Raw genomic sequence first — 24436 nt, 5'->3', positions numbered from 1 at the left:
TAAACTAATATGAGGAATAGTTTGGGTTATCTCCTCATTAAAATTATATAGAACACCAAGAACACCATTTTTAAGGGGAAAAAAATGCAGCTGGGGCAGATCTGAAAAGAAACTTTGAATTAAAAAATCAAACTGAAATCTTGCTGTAAAGAAGGGAAGTACAGTTTGAGTGAGATGTATTGTAAGTGGGCATTTTCTGAAATAAACAAAAAAGCTGGTTCAGTCCGAGTTCTGTTGAAAACTGATTATAATTTTGCTCTACATAGTTGGAAGTAATATGTTTTAACATAAAAGGCTCCTAAGGATGCTCCTTGTTGTGACATCCGCTGTCTTGGAGAAGTCCACATTTTCACGAATTTTACTTTTATTTCTTTCTCACTCTAGTCATAGAACTGGAAAGCATCCATATAGTTGCGTGTGTGTGGATACATACACATATTACATCTCTCCCTGCCCCATATCAGATTTTATCAAATCTGAAAACATGCAACTATCTTATTAAAAATGCTACCTACATTATACCTGTGATCCTTCCTATTTCATCGTCTTTTTCTTGCAGTTCTTAGAGGCTTGTAGCTGTTTTTTGTGTGAACAGCAATCTAAGAGCTGAGCTGTGCCATTCGAAAAGCAGGAAAAAATCACTCTTTTGTGCTAGACTGATTTGGAGATATAGCTAGTACATGATACTGCTAAACATCAGCTTTTCCAAGTAAATGCGGCTTCACAAAGAAACCACTTGTACTGCAGAACGATTTACTGTCCCTTTCTGAAACTACATCTGTTTGGCAAATTTTCACTTCATGAGTGGAAAAATGTAGAAAATAAACAAGTACTCATCCACCTGGTGCTTCATTTACCACAAACATATTTCTTTCCCTGTCACATGTTACCAAAAATTGCCATGAAAATCTGTAGATAACATCAGCAATTTTTAGTATACAGAAACAAAGATTTTCAGATTTCACATTCTTTTTTTAAACTCTGCAGCATCCTTTATATAACACTGGCCTTCACTTTAAATATTTGTTTTTGTGTTAATCTCCACTGGAACTTAAGTTCATGCATGTACCAGTTCCTACAAGGAAATCTCATCTGTTCAAAATAATACCTTGATTAGCACCTAAGACTAGAACTGAAAAAAACCTCTGCCAGCTTTACCAGTAAGAGATCCAAATTATTAGCTGTCGTGGTTTAACCCCAGCCAGCAACTAAGCACCACGCAGCCGCTCACTCACTCCCCCCCCATCCAGTGGGATGGGGGAGAAAATCAGGAAAAGAAGTAAAACTCCTGGGTTGAGATAAGAACGATTTAATAGAACAGAAAAGAAGAGACTAATAATGATAATGATAACACTAATAAAATGACAACAGTAATAATAAAAGGATTGAAATGTACAAGTGATGCGCAGGGCAATTGCTCACCACCCGCCGACCAACACCCAGCCAGTCCCCAAGCGGCGAATCCCTGCCCCCCCCCACTTCCCAGTTCCTAAACTAGATGGGACGTCCCATGGTATGGAATACACTGTTGGCCAGTTTGGGTCAGGTGCCCTGGCTGGGCATGAGAAGCTGAAAAATCCTTGACTGTAGTCTAAACACTACTGAGCAACAACTGAAAACATCAGTGTTATCAACATTCTTTGCATACTGAACTCAAAACATAGCACTGTACCAGCTACTAGGAAGACAGCTAACTACATCCCAGCTGAAACCAGGACATTAGCTTTCAGGCATATGATTTTCACTTTGCAAAGATTCCTTAGGACATCATTCTACAGTTTCACTCACTGTCTGTGAGTTGTCTGTTTAGTGTGTTGCCTGGCTAGATGATGATGTGATGAGATGGCTGGGCTGGCGTTGCTTTCAGCGTTGCTTTCAGCGTTGCTACAGCCTCCCATTTATTGTGGGGCATTTCTGTTTCAGGTTGGGTTTTTTTGTTGTTGTTAAAGCCTTAATTCATCTTACAGTGCAGTCTCACAAACAACTGTGTCAGCTGATGGGGCAGAGCACTGCAGCACGGGGAAGAAACAAAAGGGCAGATGAAGGCCCTCCTCATACAGGGACTGCCAGTGAAGCCAGTATATCATGGCCTCAGGAGCAGTACTAAGGACTCCAAAATCAGTACCTGTCAATGCAGGCCAGCTGCCAATACCCATTTCCAGCAGTGTGAAATCTGTATGCCAACAACGAAGGCAGAGGAGGTCCCAGCCTGAACAGGGACACTTAATGAGGACAGTCTTAAGGACTTGAAGGGTGTTTGGGCTGCTATCAGGGCAGTTAACTGCAACCTCTTAGGCATACTTTATACAGCTTCAATCTTTCTTGCTTAGATACTGGTGATGCTTAAGTAGCATCATGGACAGGATAGCACATTTAAAGCCCAGACTGAAGGGCGACTGGGTAATGAGAATCATAGAATCATAGAATCATTTAGGTTGGAAAAGACCCTTAAGATCATCAAGTCCAACCATTAACATAACACTGCCAGGTCCACCACTAAGCCATGTCCTTAAGCGCCACATCTACAGGTCTTTTAGATACCTCCAGGGATGGTGACTCAACCACTTCCCTGGGCAGTCTGTTCCAACGCTTGACAACACTTTCAGTGAAGAAATTTTTCCTAATATCTATTCTAAACCTCCTCTGGCACAAACTTGAGGCCATTTCCTCTTGTTCTATCACTTGCTACTTGGAGAAGAGACCAACACCCACCTCGCTACAACCTCCTTTCAGGTAGCTGTAGAGAGTGCTAAGGTCTCCCGAGTCTCCTCTTCTCCAGGCTGAATAACCCCAGTTCCCTCAGCCACTCCTCACAGGACTTGTTCTCTAGAAGCTCCCTTCACCAGCTTCATTGCCCTTCTTTAGACATGCTCCAGCACCTCAACGTCCTTCTTGTAGCGAGGGGCCCAAAACTGGACACACTATTTGAGGTGTGGCCTCACTGGTGCTGAGTACAGGGGGATTATCACTTCCGTAGCCCTGCTGGCCACACTATTTCTGATACAGTGCAGGATGCTATTAGCCTTCTTGGCCACCTGGGCACACTGCTGGCTTATATTCAACCAGCTGTCGACCAACACCCCCAGGTCCTTTTCTGCTGGGCAGCCTTCCAGCCACTCTTCCGCAAGCCTGTAGCGTTGCACAGGGTTGTTGTGACACTTAGCCTTTTTGAACCTCACAAAACTGGCCTTGGCCCATTGATCCAGCCTGTCCAGATCCCTCTGTAGAGCCTTCCTACCCTCAAGCAGATCAATGCTCCCACTCAACTTGATGTCATCTGCAAACTTACTGAGGGTGCACTCAATCCCCTTGTCCAGATCATTGATAAAGATATTAAACAGAACTGGCCCCAAAACTGAGCCCTGGGGACCACCATTTGTGACTGGACACCAAGTGGATTTCACTCCATTCACAATCATTCTTTCCACCTGGCCATCCAGCCAGTTGTTCACCCAGTGAAGAATACGCCCATCCAAGCCATGAGCATCCAGTTTCTCCAGGAAAATGCTGTGGGAAACAATGTCAAAGGCTTTACTAAAGTCTAGGTACACAACATCCACAGCCTTTCCCTCATCCACTAAGCAGGTCACCTTGTCATAGAAGGAGATCGGGTTAGTCAAGCAGGACCTGCCTTTCAGAAACCCATGCTGACTGGGGCTGATCGCCTGGTTGTCCTGTACATGCCATGTGATGGCACTCAAGATGATCTGGTCCACAACCTTCCCCAGCACCGAGGTCAGACTGACAGGTCTCTAGTTCCCCAAATCCTCCTTCCATCCCTTATTGTAGATGGGTGTCACATTTGCTGACCTCCAGTCAACTGGGACCTCCCCAGTTAGAGAGGACTGCTGATAAATGATGGAAAGTGGCTTGGTGAGCACTTCCACCAGCTCCCTCAGTACCCTTGGGTGGATCCCATCTGGCCCCATAAATCTGTGTGTGTCTAAGTGGTGTAGCAGGTGGCTAACCATTTCCTCTTGGATTCTGGGGCCTTCATTCTGCTCCCTGTCCCTGTCTTCCAGATCAGGGGGCTAGAAAAAATGGTCTTACTATTAAAGATGGAGGCAAAGAAGGCATTAAGTACCATAGTGTTTTCCTCCTTCTTTGTCACTATGTTTCCCCCACATCCAGTAAAGGATGGAGATTCTCCTTAGCCCTTGTTTTTTTGCTAACGTATTTACAGAAACATTTTTTATTGTCTTTTACTGCAGTAGCCAAATTAAATTCTAGTTGGGCTTTGGCCTGCCTAATTTTCTCCCTGCATAATGTTATGACATCTTTGTAGTCCTCCTGAGTTGCCTGCCCCTTCTTCCAAAGGTCATAAACTCTTTTTTTCTTCCTAGGTTCCAGCCAAAGCTCTCTGTTTAGCCAGGCTGGTCTTCTTCCCTGCCGGCTCCTCTTTCAGCACATCAGGTCAGCCTGCTCCTGCTCCTGCTCCTGCTCCTTTAAGATCTCCTTCTTGAAGAATGTCCAGCCTTCCTGGACTCCTTTGCCCTTCAGGACTGCCTCCCAAGGGACTCTGTCAACCAGGGCCCTAAAGAAAGAAGGATTCTGCTCTCTCAAGCCCACCTTCAAGCATGTGCTGTGGCAGGGAAGTGAAGACATGCAAATGGAGAAAAGGATATTGTTTGCTACCAAAAATGAACCTGAAGAATACAAAATGCTATGGGCATGCGCTGACAGCTGTTTACAGAGTTTTGAGACAATCTGGATATTTTTTGGCATGTGTGTAAATGTAACAAGGGTGACAGCACTTATTCCTTTTGGTGTACTTTTCAGCACATCATGCTGCTGAAGTTCACAGGACTACAAGCTCAGGGCAGAAATCAAGTGCAGGGAGGAATCATGATGTGAAACAGAAAATGTTAACATCAGAGTGAACCAACAATCTCCTGGTTATAACAACTGCTACAGCTGCCAGAGCACCATGAAAACCATAGGGGAGTTTTGACGTTTCCTCCCTGAAGAGCACAGACATGCACCACTAGCAAAGCATATCCCCCACGATGGAGCTTCCTTGTGTGGTACACCTCATGCATCCCACCACAGCACACATCACTGCCGCTGTAGTGGCTGGAGGGGGGTCAGCCACAGCCAGTCCTCCATCGCTTTCAGGGTCTGTTTTCCTGTTTCTCACTGACCGCACTCAAAAGAACTGGTCATTCGTAGTCTCAAAAGTTTTCCAACAAATTCTATGATTAAATTCCTTAAACACTGCTGCCCATTCCTAATCCCTTTTTGCCAACATCCCTTTTAGGAAAAATTGCTTCACACCATGGTGCCTGATTTATATTTCATTTTGAAAACAGGAAGTAAAGGGATTAAAGTTGGGGATTAAAACACTTACTCTTTACTGCATTTTTTCTGCAGAATAGTTTCTTAGTTGCCATGGGCACTGCTCACTGACCCTTCGCCCCTGAATGCACTTCTTTTTGCATTAGTGACATCTTTTAAATGGACTCCATAGAGAACAAATGAGGGAAAATATCCTTACACTCTCAAAGCAAGAAAATAGATTTGCTTCCCTTTCAAGCCATTCTCTCCCTTTTGCAGTTTTAACAGTGAAATCTGAACTAAGAGTTTGAATAAGGGCAAGTGAAACCTGAAAGATGTAGAAGCAAACTGGGCTCATACTGTAGGAACTGGCTGTTTGCTCCCCATGAGGCAGGTGTTCACAGACAGAGCAGTTTCTCCAGATTAATATAGTCACATAATGGACAATGTCACTGGTAACTAGCTTAGTGCCTGAATAACCTCCTGATGTAATATACCAATTGTGTAATGCTCTAACCCTCCTTGACCCCCTCTTTCCTCATCAATTAAACATTCTGAGTTAGAAAAAATAAAAAAGAAGTGAATTTATTACCTGCAACAAACACATTAAGCATCGTGTTTCTTGATTCACAAAGAAACCTGGTTGAAATACTGAGAAATGAAAGGAAATGAAAAGAAAAACTGGAAACAAGTGTTGCAAAATTAAATAAACCAGATACTAGCTAAAGAAAATCACCAGACATTTTTTTCTGTTCATGTTCTCCACTAAATGTAAATGCTGGTGTAAAATTTTGTTTATTCCAAAATATTTAAACAAACTGGTAGCTTCATCGATTGTGCAGTAAAATCAACATGTAGTCATAACAAAAAAGCCAGCTTTTACTCTAAAACAATATAAACAATGAACAACCAAGAAGTTTGCAGCCCTGTAAGAAGCAAGAGCTCTGTATTATTTTGCTGACATGACTTACAAAATACAAAGGTAGAGAATCTCTCAAAACTTTACAGAAAACTCCACATTAACATGTAATGGAAATAACTTGTATGTCTTATTTCCAGAGAAATAATGTTCAATAGGGGGATATCATGTTTTTAAACACTTGGTTTTTCTCCCATTTCTCTTAATGTTTTCATTGTAAGATGGACAGGTTTATATACATTATACATAACAGGGCTCTAAAAGAGAAGAGGTGAACTGTTAGGGATATAAAATGACTAGGCTTCAGAAGAATTTGGTTATTGATATCTGCCTCTAAAGATGGAGATTTTATATCCTCCTTTTGCTACTATGGGGTTTGCACAGTGGTAGAAGAGCAATACCTGCAGGATCATTACTAGCTGTGCAAGGTGGCTTCTGTAAAGCCCCTCAGTTCAGATGGGAACCCTGGTCAAGGTCAGCACAGGCCACTCTGCAAGGCAATTCCAGGAACTGCTTTGGCCAGATGATCCATATCCTTATTTTATTATTTCTGACATTCTCCACACCTAGTGTGGACTGCTGTGCTCTGCTAGCCTCTGCTACAGTCCAAAGTAGTCATGGATATGGCTGAGGTTTCATACAGCCTGCTTCATCTCAGCAGTGCAGTGTAGCACCTTTTTTCTTTATTGTAATCAGGAAAAATATTCTGAAGACTTCCAGACATTGCCAGCTGATTGGTTTTCAAAAGAGCAATAAATGCAACATGGAAGAAAACATGCACAAATACCAGCAGGATTAGAGAGATCCTGATTGCCTGTCCTTCCTCCTCACCACAATAACACCTGAAAAGATCTCCTTCCAACCAGATAGCACAGGAACAAATCTTGGAAGAGTCCATCTTCACTGGGAGAATGTTTTGACAACTCCCCAAAAGCCACTGTTCAGCCATCATTTTACTAGTGGCCAGTCTGTGTCAAAAAGGAATATTATTAGGCAGAAATGAATCAAGCTTGAAGCCTGTGCACATATCCCTTATCTCCTGAGGTCTCGCCGCCCCTTTCACTCCTTAGTGTTTTGGTAGATGTACCATATACACTACAATTCGAAAAAAACTCCACCAAGTGTAGACAACTTTCAGAAATGTCCTTTGGACTGCCTTTCCCAAAGCTATGCCTCTATGATATTTGCTTTCTGCCAGAGACAGTATGAAAATTCTGTCACCGAAAAAGCCAGGAAAATAGACACAAGCACAATTGCTATGTTAGACTAAGACTAAGTACAAACTGAATAAATAAATAAGGAGCAAAATATAGTTAAGACTAAACATGCTTTAGCTGATCTATGCTCCTCTGCATAGTATTGAAAAATCCAGTAGAGACCTAAGAGTATCACCTACTATGTTAAGCATCTGCTCAGGTGTTAAGCTATGTGTCTGCTGAATCCGTGCATGGTTTCCTCAACACCCATTTGAATGAGCTAAGGAGACAGACAGCTTTCAGAGGCAAATGTCAGGTAGGCATTCAATATCTCAAAGCTTGTCTGTATAATGTATCTGATCCATAACTAATTTACACGAGATCAAAGACGTGGTCTGGGCACTGTTAAAACTGCCAAAGAATCAAAGACTGATCAGCTGAAAGATGGTATTATTTGGTATAAATTGTCTTTCAGTTCAAGGCCCAGACTAAGATGTTTACATTCTCTTTAGCTGGTCTTGTTTATCTGAACTGCTCAAATTATCTTTTCCCTTTTTCCACAAAGATGGAGCTAACCAGCTGTATCCTTATCTATTACACTTCTTGTAATTAAGTGGAAACAATCTTTTAAATCTTTTTTTTTTGGCAGAACACACTGGCTTGAAGAACTATTATACATGACAACAGCTGTTCACTGGTATAATTATGGATAAAATTAAAACTGTATCTAAAAGCATAGCCACTGCTATGATAAGGTAGATGTTACTGAACAGATCTTGTCCGTGCCAAACAGCTGTACAAAATCAAAGCTATTTTTTGTCCTTTTTAAAAATTATCTCTTATCTATTTGAAAATGCACTTTTTAAAAAGAGAAAACTTTTAAAAAAGGCATTAGACATTGCAGATGTTCACGACAAGATCTACACGCCAGTGGAGGGTTCATTCCATTCACAGTGGGATTTGCACTGTAATACTTAAAAGTGAATTAAATATTTTCTTTAGATTTACAAATACAGATTTCTTCAGGAAGACTCCTGCAAAAATAGCAAATTGGTTTTTGTAGTATACTTATATGAAAAAGATAATGTTCTTATACTTGTACAAGGCTGAGTGCTAGCTTGCACAACAAACAGATCTTCTTGAAGAGCATAATGGTAATATTCACCTTCTATATAGGTTTCAAATCACTAGATATGTAATAGTGCAGGCTCTGGATTTTGTTAATGATATAATGCATAATTTCATTTTCACTAATGTCAATAAAAAGACTTACAAACTAAAAGACCTATGGACTCATATTTTCCAATACAGTATTGTCAGTTAAGAAATGAAAGAAATTTGCTGTTTACTAAAACCACAAAATGTAACCAACTGAAAATAAGCTTACTCGTGTCAAGTAGTGCCCTATTTTTTGGCTAGTCAGAGACTCCACAGGATGACTCATGGAACAAAATTACTCAGCCCTGTTGAAGATACCAAAGCAAAGCTCTCAACTGTAGCCTTCCTTATTAAAGCTGTTCTACAGATAAGAACTATAGGATCTAATAGACATAACCATTCACCCTGACTTGATGTAGACAATATTTCTACCATTAACAACTGCACCTAATATCACAGGCTGGCAATTTTCAGAGCCAGTCTATAGTCAGAACAAAAAGTATCAATGCATAAATGGTTTTCAGATTTTAAGAAGTCAGAAAATACTGTTAGTGTTTGGTAAGAAGAATAAATAATATGAAGATTAGCTGAAGCAAATACTTGCCTCACTCGTCCTTCTGTTTTCCTAACATTTTCTTCTGATTCCCTGCAGTTCCACAAATCAAGCCAAGTAACTATATTGCTTTTACTGGGTATTTGAAAGCAGAAATGAAATACTAATTTTAATCCATGAATTCTTCCTCCTTGTCCTTTTCTTTCAAAAATCCTTCATGTTTACCGTTGATTCTGGGAAACAATCAGTTTAGGCTGTTATAGCCCCTCTTCATATAAAAGCTGCTAGTTCAGGAAATGACTCAGCTAAAAACTGGATTTCTCACCTTTTTAGAATTTCCCAAAAGGAAAAAAACCCACTTGTTTCTCTTTATGGTCCTGGTGTGCCCTGAAAATGCATGGAAGATTGAAAAAGCTGAACCATTGTTAGGTAATTATTGATGTGAGGTGAAAAGGTAAAAGGTTCATGAGATCCTAAATTAATATGAGGTCCAAGCTAGATAAAGATTAGCAAACATATGGCATGTCAAATGTTTAAGTGGCATTTGCCTGTATGTACCAATATGCTTTCTAAATTGACAATTTAGTTGAACTCTGCATGTGGAAAAAATGAAGGAAAGAAAGAGGGTGAAAGATGAGACAATATAGGAGTACCTGGGGTGGAAGAAAGTCCTGGGACTTGTCTTACCATGGCATATGCACCTCAGCTGCCTACACATGTTCAGTCTGGGTTGCATATGCTAAAGACCCAAAGCTACAAAGGTGGAAGATAGAATAAGAAAGGAAACTGAAAGAGAAAAGGATTATAAAAATGGAATGAGAGAAAGAAAAAAAGCAGGAGAATACATAAATTAAGACTAGGCAGCCTGAACATTATTTAGTATCCTTTTAGAAGCAGGTGCATCTTCCAGATCAGGCCCAAGATACATTCAGACTGCTTTATGTACACTGTGTCCACCAGCGGCTGGCATTCCAGGAGAAAGAGTAAGAAACTGCAAATAAGTAGTACAGAATAACCACACTTTTCCCTAATCTATTTAGCTCGATGCTGACTTCTACCTTGAAGCATGATCTTGAAGCATTGATACCCCTTGCTAATCTCATGTCTACTTTTTAACCCTGTCTCATTACCCACAGAAATATTCAGTTCCCTTTGAATCCCGCATGGCTCTTAGCTTCCATTACGTTTTGTAGTAATAAGCACCACATGGTAACTGTTCAACTTACAAAAAAATCTTTTAAGTTTGTTGTCCTATCAAAGTTGAAAAGAGGAGATGACTCAGAAGAGGGCAGGTTTTAAAAGTAATGGTAGTCCAGGGGCATGTTGTGCCTTAGCATTCCTCTCAGCATCACTTTATGCTCTCGTTTTGGGTGCTGCCTAGTTTTCTGTCACTGACTTCCCTGCTTAGAAGGAGCTCCATCCATCTTCCCCAAGGGAAGATGAAACCCAGGCACAGTCAGCCATTTTTACTTTTTAAAATAAGATAGGAAGCACTGCTTTTTAATCCACCAAAATATTTTAAAAGTACAGACTGTATATTATGATGCAAACAGATTATACTTAAAATGTTTTGCTAGACATTTTCAGCACCTGTTCCCAGGTGTTTGCATGGTATTTGTGTACATGTTTGCCCTCATGTTTATGAAGAATTTTGCGAATTACACAAAGGTGATTAAAGCAGGCATGGATCTCTCTACTCTTCTGCTTTCCTTTGAAAAGAAAATGAAGGTTTATCATACTATCCACTAAATTGCTTGCATTAAATGTATTTGTGTTGGGATCCTCTTGTTCTATAGGATTTCATCCCATTACCTGGAGAGATTCCCAGTTAAATGTATTTGGTGGATGGCTGGAGGTTGGGAGGAGAAGAACAGTGGCTGCCTTACAAGATTTGCAGAAAATGCACTTTTGCCTTACAGGGTAAGCCATAAACATGTATCAACAAAGGTTGCTTAAAATAATTCAGAGATGGAAATTTATCTATATCACACTGCATAATCTGGCCCCATCTTAGAGGGCCAAGGAAAGGGTCAAAGCTTTGGAAACAGATCTAGAAAATCTGGGCTGAAGACTCAGTGTAATTTTTAGCACAGCAAGTAGCTGATTCTGCTGTTATGAATATACTTCATCCTGCTATTTTAAGTCTATGCAACATCAAGGATACATTTGCAGGTACAGTCTTGGAGAGCCAGCAACTTAAGACACCACAATAATGTCACTTGGTGTGTAGGGGGAGGTTAAAAGGAGGATTAAAAGCAGTCAGGCACGATATATTAAATGAATCCATGACTAACGGGGTGTGACAGCACAGGGTTTCATTCTTTTCAACAGAAGAGATCCCTAGGGCTGGAAGTATTACTCCACTGTGCCTTTACCACCTTGGAATTTTTATGGTTATTTTTGATGAATTCACATTTTTGTAAAGACTTTTTTGACATTAAGCCAATTTTCACTTTTAATTAAAGCCATAAATAACCTTAATTCTGCATTAAAAGGTTTATTGTTTCTTACTTTTTATTATTATTATTGCCAAGAAATATTTCAAATGCCAAAGCATGATGTTAGTTAGCAATTATAAGTTCTCAAAGGTCCCGTAACTATGCTGTACATTGTAAACATTATACACTGCAAAGTTTATCCATGCTTTAAGTAGCTGCCTTGATAGATGCCACAATTTTTCTTTTCTTTTTGTGGAGGTTTGGCTTATTTCCCCTTCCATATATCAACATACCTCAGGTGACCAATAAGCATAAATAAATCCTTATCAAACAGGGATGAAAAAATAAGCAATTTTAAGTCTAGAATATGGCCACAGAGAGTCAAGTGACGAGTAAAAAGGGCCAGGTTTAAACTGTTTGGCACAAAGAAGGAATGGAAAATGAGCAAAATCAAAGAGTGAATGAAATGCAGGAAGGAAAACCCCACATAGTATTGCAATCTGACAAAATGAGAGAGGGGAGATAACACATTATTTCACTTTCAATGACATAAATGTTACAGTGCAGTTTAATACCTGTGTTCAGGTCCATTATGCCAGTTTTAGTTGAGGCACCACACAAGTTTCTCAGAATGCAACGTCTTGGTTGGCATTTACTTCACATGCTTGTAAAAGACAGTGTCTGGATAGCTGAGTTGCCCGCCTGGGATAGGCAGGACAGGGCTCACAGACCTCCTTTGGCAGTCCTGCCTGTGGGCAGCATGCACACAAGCAAGGGAGCCAAAGCACTACTTATTAAGGTGAAAATGAATGCTCAGTTACTTTGTCTCTGATACAGGAGGGGGCACTCATAAGTTTAAAGGAAATTCCTCATGCAGGCTGACATGCAGGTCTCTGCTGTCATGTCCTGCTTCAACAAACTATTGAATCAAAACTTACTCTTCAAATTTGTATACTGCAGCTTTAAAGACTGCCACTTAGTGCTTCCAGTGCTGTACAAAGCAGGTTTTTTGCTTCTTTCTATGAATGGCTGTGCATTTAATTTTAAAACTTCTAAACTATAACTTGTTTTACATGGGGCTGACATGTCAGAGGTTTATCTAACCCTACAACAGTTCATGCATGTTCCCCTTTTATCAGGACCAGTTTCCTTTAAAATAAAAGCTTAGATTTTTATCATCAATGATCTAAACATCTAATGAAATAGTGCCAGTGACTAATAGGAGATATGACGAAAAATGTTCAGAAAAAAAATAAATAATTCCCTTAGGTTGCAACTCAGCTCTTCAAAGATGTGCTTACACATACAAACAACAGTTCACTCATGGACTTGACATCCACAGGGAACTGGTGTTATGAAATGTCTTGGTATTTGGAAGTGTCTGGCATGTGGAAATATAATTTAGAGCTTAATATCACATACTGTCTGTCTGCCCTCAAAATCCATCCTTCCATCTGAGACCAGTTATGTAAACTGGATTTTGTATTACTATGTATTTATTTGCCAAGTGGCAGAACTTTAAAACCAAAAATTTCTGTTTTCAGAAATTATTTTATATTTGCCTCATTATGTATCTTTAGTGATTAATCATCACATCAAAAAATAAAAAGCATTGAAGCAGGCAGCCTAATTAAGTCAAAGATGAAATTATTTACATAAGAACCATACCTGTTATTTCCCATTAACAGTTTTTCTAATCAACAGTCTGAAAACAGCACAGGTACTTGAAGGTGCATTGAAACATCTACTATTAGAACACTAACTTCTCCACATAAGCTTTACACCAGTCAACACGGTAGAAAATTTACCTTTTTCCTGACTTGTTGGTCTTTGGAAGAATGGGCTTTCACATGCTTTCTCAGGGAACTTGGATCTGTGTATCGTTTAGTACATCCTTGAATCTGACATGCATAAGGTTTCTAAGTCAAAAAGAAAAAGGATACAGCAGCTGTTATATCACAGATTATTTTAACTCAGGAGAATCCCTTTTGAGCCTTGAGATGCTACAAACCACATTACTACATAACACAGAAGTTGTACATTATTACAGGCAGAATGCTTAGTAATTTATTAGAAAGGGAAAGGAGAAAAGTAAGGATTATAAGGAAGGCAAACCAAAGGAAAGCTTTCATTATGGCACCTTTCATTGTTACCTTTTTTTTTTGTAATCAGTACAATGAATATAGCTAGTTATACTCACAATTCTTCCACCCTCAGAGCAATCTTTGACTTAATCAGAAATTACATTCTTTAGTGAATCAGGTAAAGAAACTGCAGTAAAGGCCCAGATAGACTGTTTAGGATTATAGAAGAATCTGCTTCAGAAAAAGAGAACAAGAAAAAGTGTTAGTTTACTACATTACAAAGAGAGCAAGCAAAAACCAAAGCGAGCATTGAATACTGAAATTTCAAAAATACTACATAAAACCCCACACATTTTAATGTGAAGTACAAGACAAACTCCTCCAGCTGACATTTTCCAATAACACGTGTCATTTGAGAAAGATACCAGTCCTATAATACCTTTATAGTTTTCTTAAAAGAAAACCCAATAAATCTAACTTACCAAATAAATACATATCTCTATAAATATCTCATTCTGACTAACCTGTCTGCCTTCCCTGATGACTTGTAGGTCTGCAATACAGAGTATTCAATGAACATTAGGTCCAACTAGCTGAAATTAGCTATTTTGCAATTTAGCCATTTACATTTCACAAAGCATTTCCAAAACCAAACTTGTACAAATGATTAACTTAACCAGCCATACTATCGACTATTTGAAATGGATAATTTAAGTTTTGTGACAGCCATTTAATTCAAATGGCATTGTTCTCATTTTCTTTCTCAACTTCTGCCCTTTGGAAACTGCTTGTCTCTGATGAAACATGATCTTTTGTTACAAAACAAAAGTTTTTAAACAAATCTCAGCTGTGACTCAAATTCACAAGCAACAATTTATTGGCATGAAAATTTTTAGATTTACAAAATTATTCTTCCTCTCTTGACCTTCTGCTACATGCCTCAGCCTTAAGTTTAACGGAATTTTTGTCAGAGAATAGCAATTATTATCTCAGGTGGCTTCTGTGTCTTTGCGTAGTAACTTCAGCTTCCCTAAAGACCACCTAAGTGGGACTAAGTTACTGCCTCTACCTGCAGCAAAGCCCATGGAGCTGTGGCCTTTTTACCAAATAGTTTGGTCCATCTTCATCCGTGCTTACATTACTGGGTCACTTCTGACACAGCTTAAACAGCCTCATCAGACACTTCTCATCAGACACTCCTATCTCTAAGGTTTTGGGCTACCTGCTGCCACCAAACTGGGGGAAAGGAGCACATGGCCTAATGTATAGGGGACTGCAATGGGACTTCTGCTTCCTTACAGTGTCCAAGTGTGTCCTCTGGTGCTTGGCGCGGTCGCTGGAGTTGCTGAATGCTTTCTGGCAGCCAGGGTGCTGACACAGGTACGGCTTTTCACCCGTATGGCTCCTTAAGTGAATCTTGAGATTTTCTAGTCTGGAAAAGGCTTTCTTGCAACCCTCAAACTAGAAAAGAGAAAGAAATTATTTGAAAGGAAAGTACACACAGCAAACTGCAACAGCAAACACTGGGCAGCAGGGTGGTAGGGCTTGCAGAGACCTCCACCCTGCTCTGGCTGGATGCCTCTTCAGAGCTGAGGAAAGCCTGGCTTCTCAGTGTGGGTGCTGCTGCAGGGTTTGAACCATTTAGACCATAAGAATGTATTTATCCTCCCTGCACATGGCTGAATCAGGAAACTATGTCTCACTCCCATTTTACAAATGGGACACCGAGACCCCAAGAGACAGGTCAGCTCAGAGTGCAGCACCACGCAGCCTACCTGGGAAACACAGCCCCAGCTCATTCTCCCAATAGCAAACAGAAAGCAAAATGGTCACTGTAGGGTTCCCAAGTCCTGCGCTAGCTGCCCTTATTTCAGCTCTGGGCTTGTTTGGATATTAGCAACTGAACTGAACACAGGCATCTCCCAACTTACCAACCCAACCTACAGACCAACAACAAAATCATGCAGGGAAATTTCAGTCTGTTCTGCCTTGCCGATGGTGATGTAAAAAGTAAAATGATTTTTGAAATATTTCTTTACTTTTCTGCCATGAGTAAATGTATGAGGCACTAAAAATAATAGGATCCCATCAAAACAGGATTTAATCCCTACGGGTAACCAATAATCATGTGGCACAGTATTTCTAACCTTAATCAAGTACTGCATCTGCAGAGAAACCTATGTGTATATCAGCAGAAAGCCAGGTCTTCATCTATCATATTCCTGTAGCATACTTTATCCTAAGGGAAACTAAAAGACATCAGTTCTATCTGACACCAGCATTTTAATGTACATTTGATTTCAATCAGACTTAAATATTTATGAATATTAGTTAGAAGTATAGACTTCATGTGAAAATAATAATGCATTAACAGAGATGTCAATCATTTCTAATGATAACACAGAATTTCCCACCATTTCTCTCCCTATCCATTTTACTCACTTGAAAAGAAACAGGCCATTTTTCACTGATGTTAGAATAACACAAATAAATTTTATAATATATTATTCAGTGCAGGTATGTTTACAAAAGCACAGGTAGGAAAACACTGACATAATTCTGATAATAATTAGCATGCATTTCTTACAAATCTGTAAGACCCTCAAAAAAGAGAAAAACAGGTTATAAAATTTTCATCACTTAATTTTAGGCACTTCAGTTTTTTGGATTAAAGCAAGAGAGAGTTACAACTTTGAAGAATAAAGTGCAGGGAGAAAATACAGGAAAAAAAAAAAGTTTCAGCCTCCCCAAACAAACTGGGAAGGTTGAATTTCTGTGCAGCACTCCCTAACAGCTTTTGTTTACTTTTAGCAACAGAAGGAAATATAGACTGAATGTTGGCCAGGAAAACAAAATATAAAGGAGAAAACATACATTACCTGTAAAATAGCAATATTAAAATTAAGCTTAAAAAATTAAAGCTGGAGAAAGGGGATGAACCACCCCCCCACTATAACATAACTGCAATTTCATCTTTCACACATATCAATTTCAGAAAATTTCTTCACCCATGAAGCTTTTTACTTATATCCTATCCCTTTATCCAAAGCAAACCTACAGTGCTTTTCAGATTATCCAATTTTGATTGCTAAACATTAATTTATGCTTGTACACATAGTATTGCCTTTATGTTTATGAAGGTTTAGTATGCAAGCAAAATATTGTTGCAAGTGTCAAAATATTATTACTTTTAGTGAACCATTATTAGAACATATTCCAGGATAAATAAATAAATAAAAAAAATTAGACAGATATCTCTTACAATTGCCTGGCTAAAAATACCACACTTTTTTTAGGAAAAAGTAAAGAGTGGAGAAAGCATAAAAAAATTAAGAGCTAAAAGACTGACATAACAAATGACCTTTGAAAAGCAAAATAATTCAAGAGGAGCTATGTTAAAATAACAAAGAAACCTACTGATTAGCCCATCTTATGTGGACAAGTTATTATTTCTTATTAAATTCATAAACAAACAACCACCCATTCTAATGACAGTAACTAAGTTGTATGTAAGTATGAAATAAATGGTAGTATCTCAAGCAACCTTCAATTTCATAGGGTAAAACTCAGCCCAGTGAAAAAGTTCTAAAAGCAGGCCCTCTGTTTTGTTCATTTCACAAGTTATTAAACTTTAACTCTTCAAGCAAGCAAACAAAATTAAATATGTGTAAATAGTTGTTTATATGATTGTAAAATTAGTGTTGAATTTAACAGGGCAAAAATCTTTAACTGAGCAGAACTGGGGAACGTTAGCTTACAAATTTAAGAGTTGTGATTTCTTATGACTCCTGCATTGCTGATCATAACTTGGAAGCACAGAAGAGAGTCTGAAGTTCTCTCTCCCCTACACAGCCCTAAATTTCTGTATGTCATATTCTCAAATCTATATATAGTTGTGTATTGCAGAAAAGGTTGTTCCTGCAAACACAGAAACTACAAGCCTGTATTATTAGAAAGACCATCTTTACACAACAGTTAATGAATGTTTACTCTGAAAACTAGACTTTGTGAAGCCTTGGGAATCTCTCATGCATAAGATAAAAGGAATGAAATTATATTATTTCCAACAACACAGAACATATATTCTTTCCTGATAACCAGATTTCAGTGAATTATTCCAGAGAAGACACAATTACCTATGGGGGGAAAAAATCAGGTGGATGGTAGTTGTATTTTGAAATGGAACAATTCGTAGTTTCTAAGTTATTAGCTGTGGTAGAAAAGGAGGATGTAACACCTTTATTACAATTACTCACTTAAGTACATGGCATGCATGTGGCATTCTGAAGCTGTTTAACACATAAACATACTCCTGATTAAACCATATTTTTTGGAAGTATTATGTTGAATTAATTGTGTAATGTTTTCCTAAACTGCAATACAGAAATCATAGTTACTGAACATTTATTTTTACTGTTGCATGCAAATTGAAACAGTTAAGTAGCTCATAAAGAAAATTTTGTCTCTGTACTTCCTAAACTTGGGAGTTCTTTTTAAAATATATTCATTGGAGTGTCCATATCCATGTTTACTTTATCTTTTTATAAGGATAACTGTCAAAAGTAAGAAATTATGTATTTACAGTGAAAGGTAAAGCACGTGAATAAAAAGCAAAAGCAGTGCTATGACTTTAAAACACTCATGTTCCCATGAGTGTGCTGTTCATGTTTGTATACACAGAGACAGTGTTCAGTGTACCAGGCAACCATCCTGTAAAATTACAATATAATTACATAGATCTACATAAAATGATCTGTGCAGCATGTAAAGCCCTGCTGGATGCACCATGCACTTTTTAGCCCTGTCTGGAATTAGACAGCAACCTTCATTATGAAATACATTGAGACCCTTACACTGTATGAACAGCATGGTAATACCTGTGTGAATACTTTGTTAGTAGCAGATATTCAGTGGCCAAGTGTTTAAGAAATAAGTCAGTTTTCACTGTAGAAAGAACTGCTCTGATTATCTCAGTTGATCACCAGTGTAACAAAGACTGAAGACCTTGCTCTGGCAAACAGCTGTCTGAGATCTGATTCACAGAAAAGTATCTAGTCTTGATTTCAACAGTCAATGACAGACAGCCCAGCTTCCTCTTAATCCAACTATCCCCTAATATTATCTGGTATTAAAAATCTTCACTTTTTCCTATCTGAATTTGTTTTGCTTTAGCATCCAAACAATATATTTTCTTTTGTCTTTTTCTGCTATACTAATGTGGTAAGTAATGTAAAAGATAGCTTCTGATTCCAGATATTTTCCATTATCAAGTCACTTAACTTTCTCCCAAATAATTTATACACATAAAAATTATTTGCTTTGTCACTATAAACAATGCTTTCTCAGACCTACTTTGAAATTGATTCTAAAACCAAAACAAATAAAATTAAATATTCTTAGAAATATTGACACTTGAGCAGTATTCGATTTTACAGTAATGTTTCATCTAATATACAACATAATGTTACTGTCCTATTCTGATACTCTCACATTTAGGCTTTTAGTATCTTTTTTTTATTTGAATCAGTTATACATGGTGATCCTCAAATATTTTTCAGCATCACTGCATTTGGGGAAGGATCATCTTTTATTTCTTAAGTGTGAAGGATAAGCATTTCCCTCGTCTGTTGCCAAGTGTAGGGAAATATTTATGGGATATTATAATGAATACGCTTCATTACATGTTTCCAATCTCATCACTCTTTAAAGTTACAGGGAGAGGGGTGTTCTTAATTTTTAAATTTGACTTTGGTAAACATCAACTTTCCTATAACCATTAAATTACAAAAATTACAACAGGTGGCTTTCTGTGTATCAAGAGCTAGCCAGTGTCCAAAGACTCAATAAAAAACCTAGATAGTTCAGTGACAGAATACATTTTGTTCTTCAGTAAAACAGAATACATGCCTCAGACAAGAAGTAGAAGAGACTGAGAGGCCCCCAAAAGGGTGTGATATAGGGAAATGATTGGATGAGATACACCCAAATGATCTCAGAAAGTTAGCTGTGACCTATGCAGATGGAAAGGTGAAGAACTGTCCAAATCTCTGCCAAACTGACGTGAAGAAAATCAACCTAACCCTATGTACACACCCAGGATGTACTAACTAGATGCTTTAAATATGTTCCTACACAATTGCAGAATACCAGTTCGTTTGGCTTAGTAGCCTGTTCAGCCATGGTGAACCTTTGATGATGCAAAAAGAGAAGAAAAAAGTGCACCAAGAAACTAAGATACATATCAGAGGGGAGAAATTCCCTGATTTTACAAGGTCAGCAAGATTAGAAGCTTTACCCTAGCAAATATGCTTTCCATGAAAAAGTACTGAAATGATCAACATCTCTACCTTCCCTGTCCCTTCTTCATTAAGCAGAATGGATGCTCCTTCTGGTCCAAGGACACATGGCATCACAACAGTGTAGGACTGGGCCTTCCCCACTACATCCACACAGGCAGGAAAACCGGCGGTTTCACAGATGTACAGTTCAGATCAGACATAGCTCTTCCTTTGCCAGCTAACCCATGACTAACCCACATTAATCCATGACTGATTGCACATGACCACATTGATGCATACTCTAAAACCTCTTCACAGAATATGGTTTGGTTTTCCATTGATAATTTCTGTGGTCCCCTTCTCACTACTTCTACATTCACCTGGGATACAAAATACAGGATCAATATTTCAGTAGCAGGCTTACCAGTGCTAGGCATTCAGGTAATGTCATTTTTCTGAAACAAACCCTCTTTTTCACTCATTCAAGGATTGTGTTAGCCTTGTTTAAGTCATAGCATCTTACAGAGGGTTTTCATTATGGTTGGTAATATTAAATTCCCACTCAAACTCACTTTTTGCTAGGTAGAATTTCTCATCTTGTAAATATAAACTATATGTCTTCATGTCTGCTTGTATTGCTTTGCATTTGGCTGTTTTACAGTGCATTTTTTTATAACGCAATAATTCAGCAAAGTCAATCAGATCATCTCTAACAATGTGAAATTCTCAGGATTTGTGGCTCTACTAGTCCCTGTGAAATGTACAATGTTTACCTATGTAGCACCACTATTTTGAGAACAAGTGAAGCACTCTTTATCTAATATGTGCCCTACTAATGGAATTTAATAAAAAACCCTTAAAATCATAGCATCATTCAGGTTGGAAAAGACCCTTAAGACCACCAAGTCTACCCGTGAACCTAACACTGCCAAGTCCACCACTAAACCATGTCCCTGAGTGTCACATCTACACATCTTTTAAATACCTCCAGGGATGGTGGCTCAACCGCTTCACTGGGCAGCCTATTCCAATGCTTGACAACACTTTCAGTGAAGAAATTTTTCCTAATATCGGATATAAACCTCCCCTGGCGCAACTTGAGGCCATTTCCTCTTGTCCTGTCTCTTGTTACTTGGGAGAAGAGACTGACACCCAACTTGCTACAACCTCCTTTCAGGTAGTTGTAGAGATCTCCCTCCACATCCGGTTCAACTATGTCATGTACTTCAAACATGAAAAGCCTTGGAGAAACTCAATTATAGTGTGTACTGTCTTTTTCAAAAAGAGAACTGCAGGCGTTTCACCAGCAGTATTTCATATTCCATTCCACACTGATCCCCATCAGCACTAGGACAAAATTCAGTGCAAGACCTCCTTTGGAAACAGCATTATCTGCCTAAGATTGTAAATTTGAATTACATTTAAGATCTATCCATTAATAAATTATTAATAAATAATATTGGACTATTTTTAAATATTCTGTGCTTATCTTTTACAATTTTATTTAAACTTTTTTTCAGTAAAATATCAATACTTAAACATAGTACTATTTTTCAACTTTTTCCTTCTTCCATCCCAGACTGTAGAAATAACAGCTTTTTAATACATGCTCCCTCAAAGAGCTGATGGAGATGGGAGAAGAAAACAGCACAAGTGGGACTCTACAAAGGCAAAGAAGGACTCCAAGATGTTTTATGTAGTGTTCTGAGTCTTTGGAAACAGAGCGAGGTTATTTGATATAATGTGTGCTGAAAGATCCAAACTGCTATGAGTCTGCCTGCTTGAAGACAGTACAAAATGTTGCCTCTGCCTCATGCAGATGTACTGTCTGGGCACTGACCTGATCCCATTCACAACACGAAGTTACTGTCTGAAATTGCTTTGACAAGCTGCTTGACTTGCTTCCTTTAGTAATATTTATAAGCTGATCATAAGCATGACAAATAAAAGTTTTAAATCCTAGACTTTGGATAAAGTTATCTGAATGAAAATATAAGCCATTTCTGAATTTTAGGGAATGCTGTCATATGTGAGTGCATATACACGCAAACGGAGGGAATGGTATCCCTAAAAAATGTAAAGGAAAAAATAAATCCAGAGTAGCATATACATAAGGCTCCAAACCAAATCTTTGAATTGTTCGATAGTCATGTAGCATTTTAAAAAGATTTATTAGCAGATAAAGGGCAAATTATTTAACAATGTTTTATGCCTATCTCTCAATTAATTTTGAATGCTCTGATATGCTGACCAGGTAGGTTCTTCTGTGTCAGCACCAAGGCAGGTGGTGTGACAAGGACAAAGCATCTTACCCCAGCTTTGCATTTATCACATGAACAGATATAAAAGCTGTTCTTTATATGGCTTTCAAACAAGAGATGTAAGGGCTTTCAAAAAATTGAGAGTAAGCCATCATATGAAAACCTTTAAATAGGTTTTTATTCCCCCAGACTCTCCTGCCTGGCAATCTTGTGAACAGCACATAATTAGTGTCAGACATCATTCAAACTGCTGACATCAGGTGGTCACCAACAAGGAGTGCCACAGCTGAGATTTAAAAGTCCAGGTTCATTTCATGGAAAATAAGTGCTGTGCTTTTAACCCTTAAAGTGTTTAAATGGGGGAAAATGTAGCATTCCTAGACTTCATTACAGTGCAACCATTTCTATCTGAACAGAATACATTTTGTGACATGATGACTGAATGCTTTGGTGGATGCACTGTGCTTATATAAGGCTATATTTTCCTCAAAGCTATGCAAAGGCTGGGATTTATTTTCTGCTTTTATAGCTAAGCTTATGAAATGATACAATGTCTTGGAATTCTTTGCTCCAGTAAATGATGACGGACTATGTTTATATGTGTTGCATATGATTATAGTAGATGCTTGTTTGCCCAACCATTCAATGACAATTTGGTCCAAAGCTTATTAAGTCAATAGGTAATTACTGTCTTTTTTTCCTCTTAAAAAAAGAAGGTCCCCTCCGCTGCAATATCCACACTTCAGGTATTTCTGATAGATTCCATTAAAATTTTACGATCCAGCATTGTGTAAGTATAAATGCAAACAAAAGATAATTACAGGCCATGACAAGGCCTAAAGTAAACTGTTATTTATCTTCTTTGTACTTCCTACTTCAAGCTAAAAGGCTTATTACACTCAACAGATGTACAAGAAAGCTCGTATTATGAGTCAGATGTAAGACTTATGCGACTAGTCAGTGCTTATGGCTATAAGGCTTGTATTTTAAGAGCCTTTGACTACGAAGCATATAATGCTTTTTCTGTGTGTGTGGATAGAACAAGATTAATAAACTATACCCTAATCTGATTTCAGTTTTCCAATACATCCATCTCTTGGGGTATATTTTAAGTAAGAAGAGCTACATACTGCTGCTATAACTGAAAAATGCAATGAAATCAGTGGAAAAAAAGCAGATATTAATGCAGAGCAAAAAGTTACACGTTGGTTAACATATGAAAAATTGAATTGGGCTACTTTTTCAGACAGACACACAAGAGAGTCTAGTCTTTTGCATTCTCTTTGAACAAAATCTCACTTTATCAGTCACACTGTACACAATTGGCTGAGTATTTCCATATGTAGACAGATTACTTGAATTTATCAAGAAAATTTAATTTTAGTCTCCTTTCCAAGGAGATCAGTATTCATGGAGAACACTCTGGTGTCGGCTCCGACAGGACAAACAGGAGCAGTAGATTAAGGATGCCACCAAGTCACAGTAAGGGTGGAAGAAGAAAACAGGTGGGAACTGTCCCCACCAACAGTACTCTTTTATTGGTGAGAGGTCTCTTTACACACGGCTCTTTTTATTTATGTGCTCTTGATAAATACAGCATGCTCATTTCTCTTTTTTATTTCAATAGTCCAGAGATCTTCATACTTCTCACATTCTAGAGATCTGCACCACAGCGTATATTCTTACTTTCTAGGTAACACCATGCCTAAAGACACGAATACCTCAGCTGAAATGAAGCACAGTACATTGACTGTTGTTTATTCCCTGAAATAATGGTGTCAAGAGATTCACTCACCATGGAAATGTCTCTTGTTTTCGTAAGTTTTAGTAAGCATGGCCATTTCAGCCTTGGAAGCTATTTCTGTTGCTGTAGAGAAGGTAAATATTATGACAAGTCCCTTCAAAAGAAACTATTACTGAACACATCAGCTGCTACTGATTCAAAAACCATATGGTACAGAAACCATTAGAGAAAGAATGAACAATTTGGGAATTCTTTCATTGCTTCCTTTTGGAAAACGGTGCTCCCGATTTTTTCTGTTTTTTCTCCTTTCTTTCTCTTCTTCCTCGGCTTTTCTAAAAGGTTGTCTTTGATCCTCTTGTAACCAAGGTCACCATCTGTATTCATGCAGATTTCTCTACTAAAAGTCGACACAGTTCTAAAACTGTTCACTGTTAAAGCAGCTACTATTATTGCTAAACCCTGGAGAAGTCATATAGATTTGAATGCTTCTTCCTTCTAGTAAACTTGCAAGAACTAAATCATCTTTTGTCA

General features: G+C 38.3%; 1 protein-coding gene across 1 annotated transcript in view; it reads right to left on the bottom strand.

Annotated features, from left to right (window-relative positions):
* GLIS3 (GLIS family zinc finger 3) overlaps window positions 1-24436 on the bottom strand; it is a 175834-nt gene that overhangs the window by 36992 nt on the left and 114406 nt on the right. Inside the window, exons 4-5 of the mRNA XM_010582766.1 lie at window positions 14922-15083; window positions 13347-13457 (exon numbers count right to left, since the gene is read on the bottom strand). Coding sequence (XP_010581068.1) covers window positions 13347-13457; window positions 14922-15083 — 273 coding nt within the window. The remainder of the gene's footprint in view (window positions 1-13346; window positions 13458-14921; window positions 15084-24436) is intronic.

The sequence above is a fragment of the Haliaeetus leucocephalus genome, unplaced genomic scaffold (genome assembly GCF_000737465.1).
Source record: "Haliaeetus leucocephalus isolate CR32 unplaced genomic scaffold, Haliaeetus_leucocephalus-4.0 Scaffold849, whole genome shotgun sequence".
NCBI lineage: Eukaryota > Metazoa > Chordata > Aves > Accipitriformes > Accipitridae > Haliaeetus > Haliaeetus leucocephalus.
Note: the sequence above shows the minus strand (reverse complement) of the source record. Positions and strands in the feature narration are given on the sequence as shown.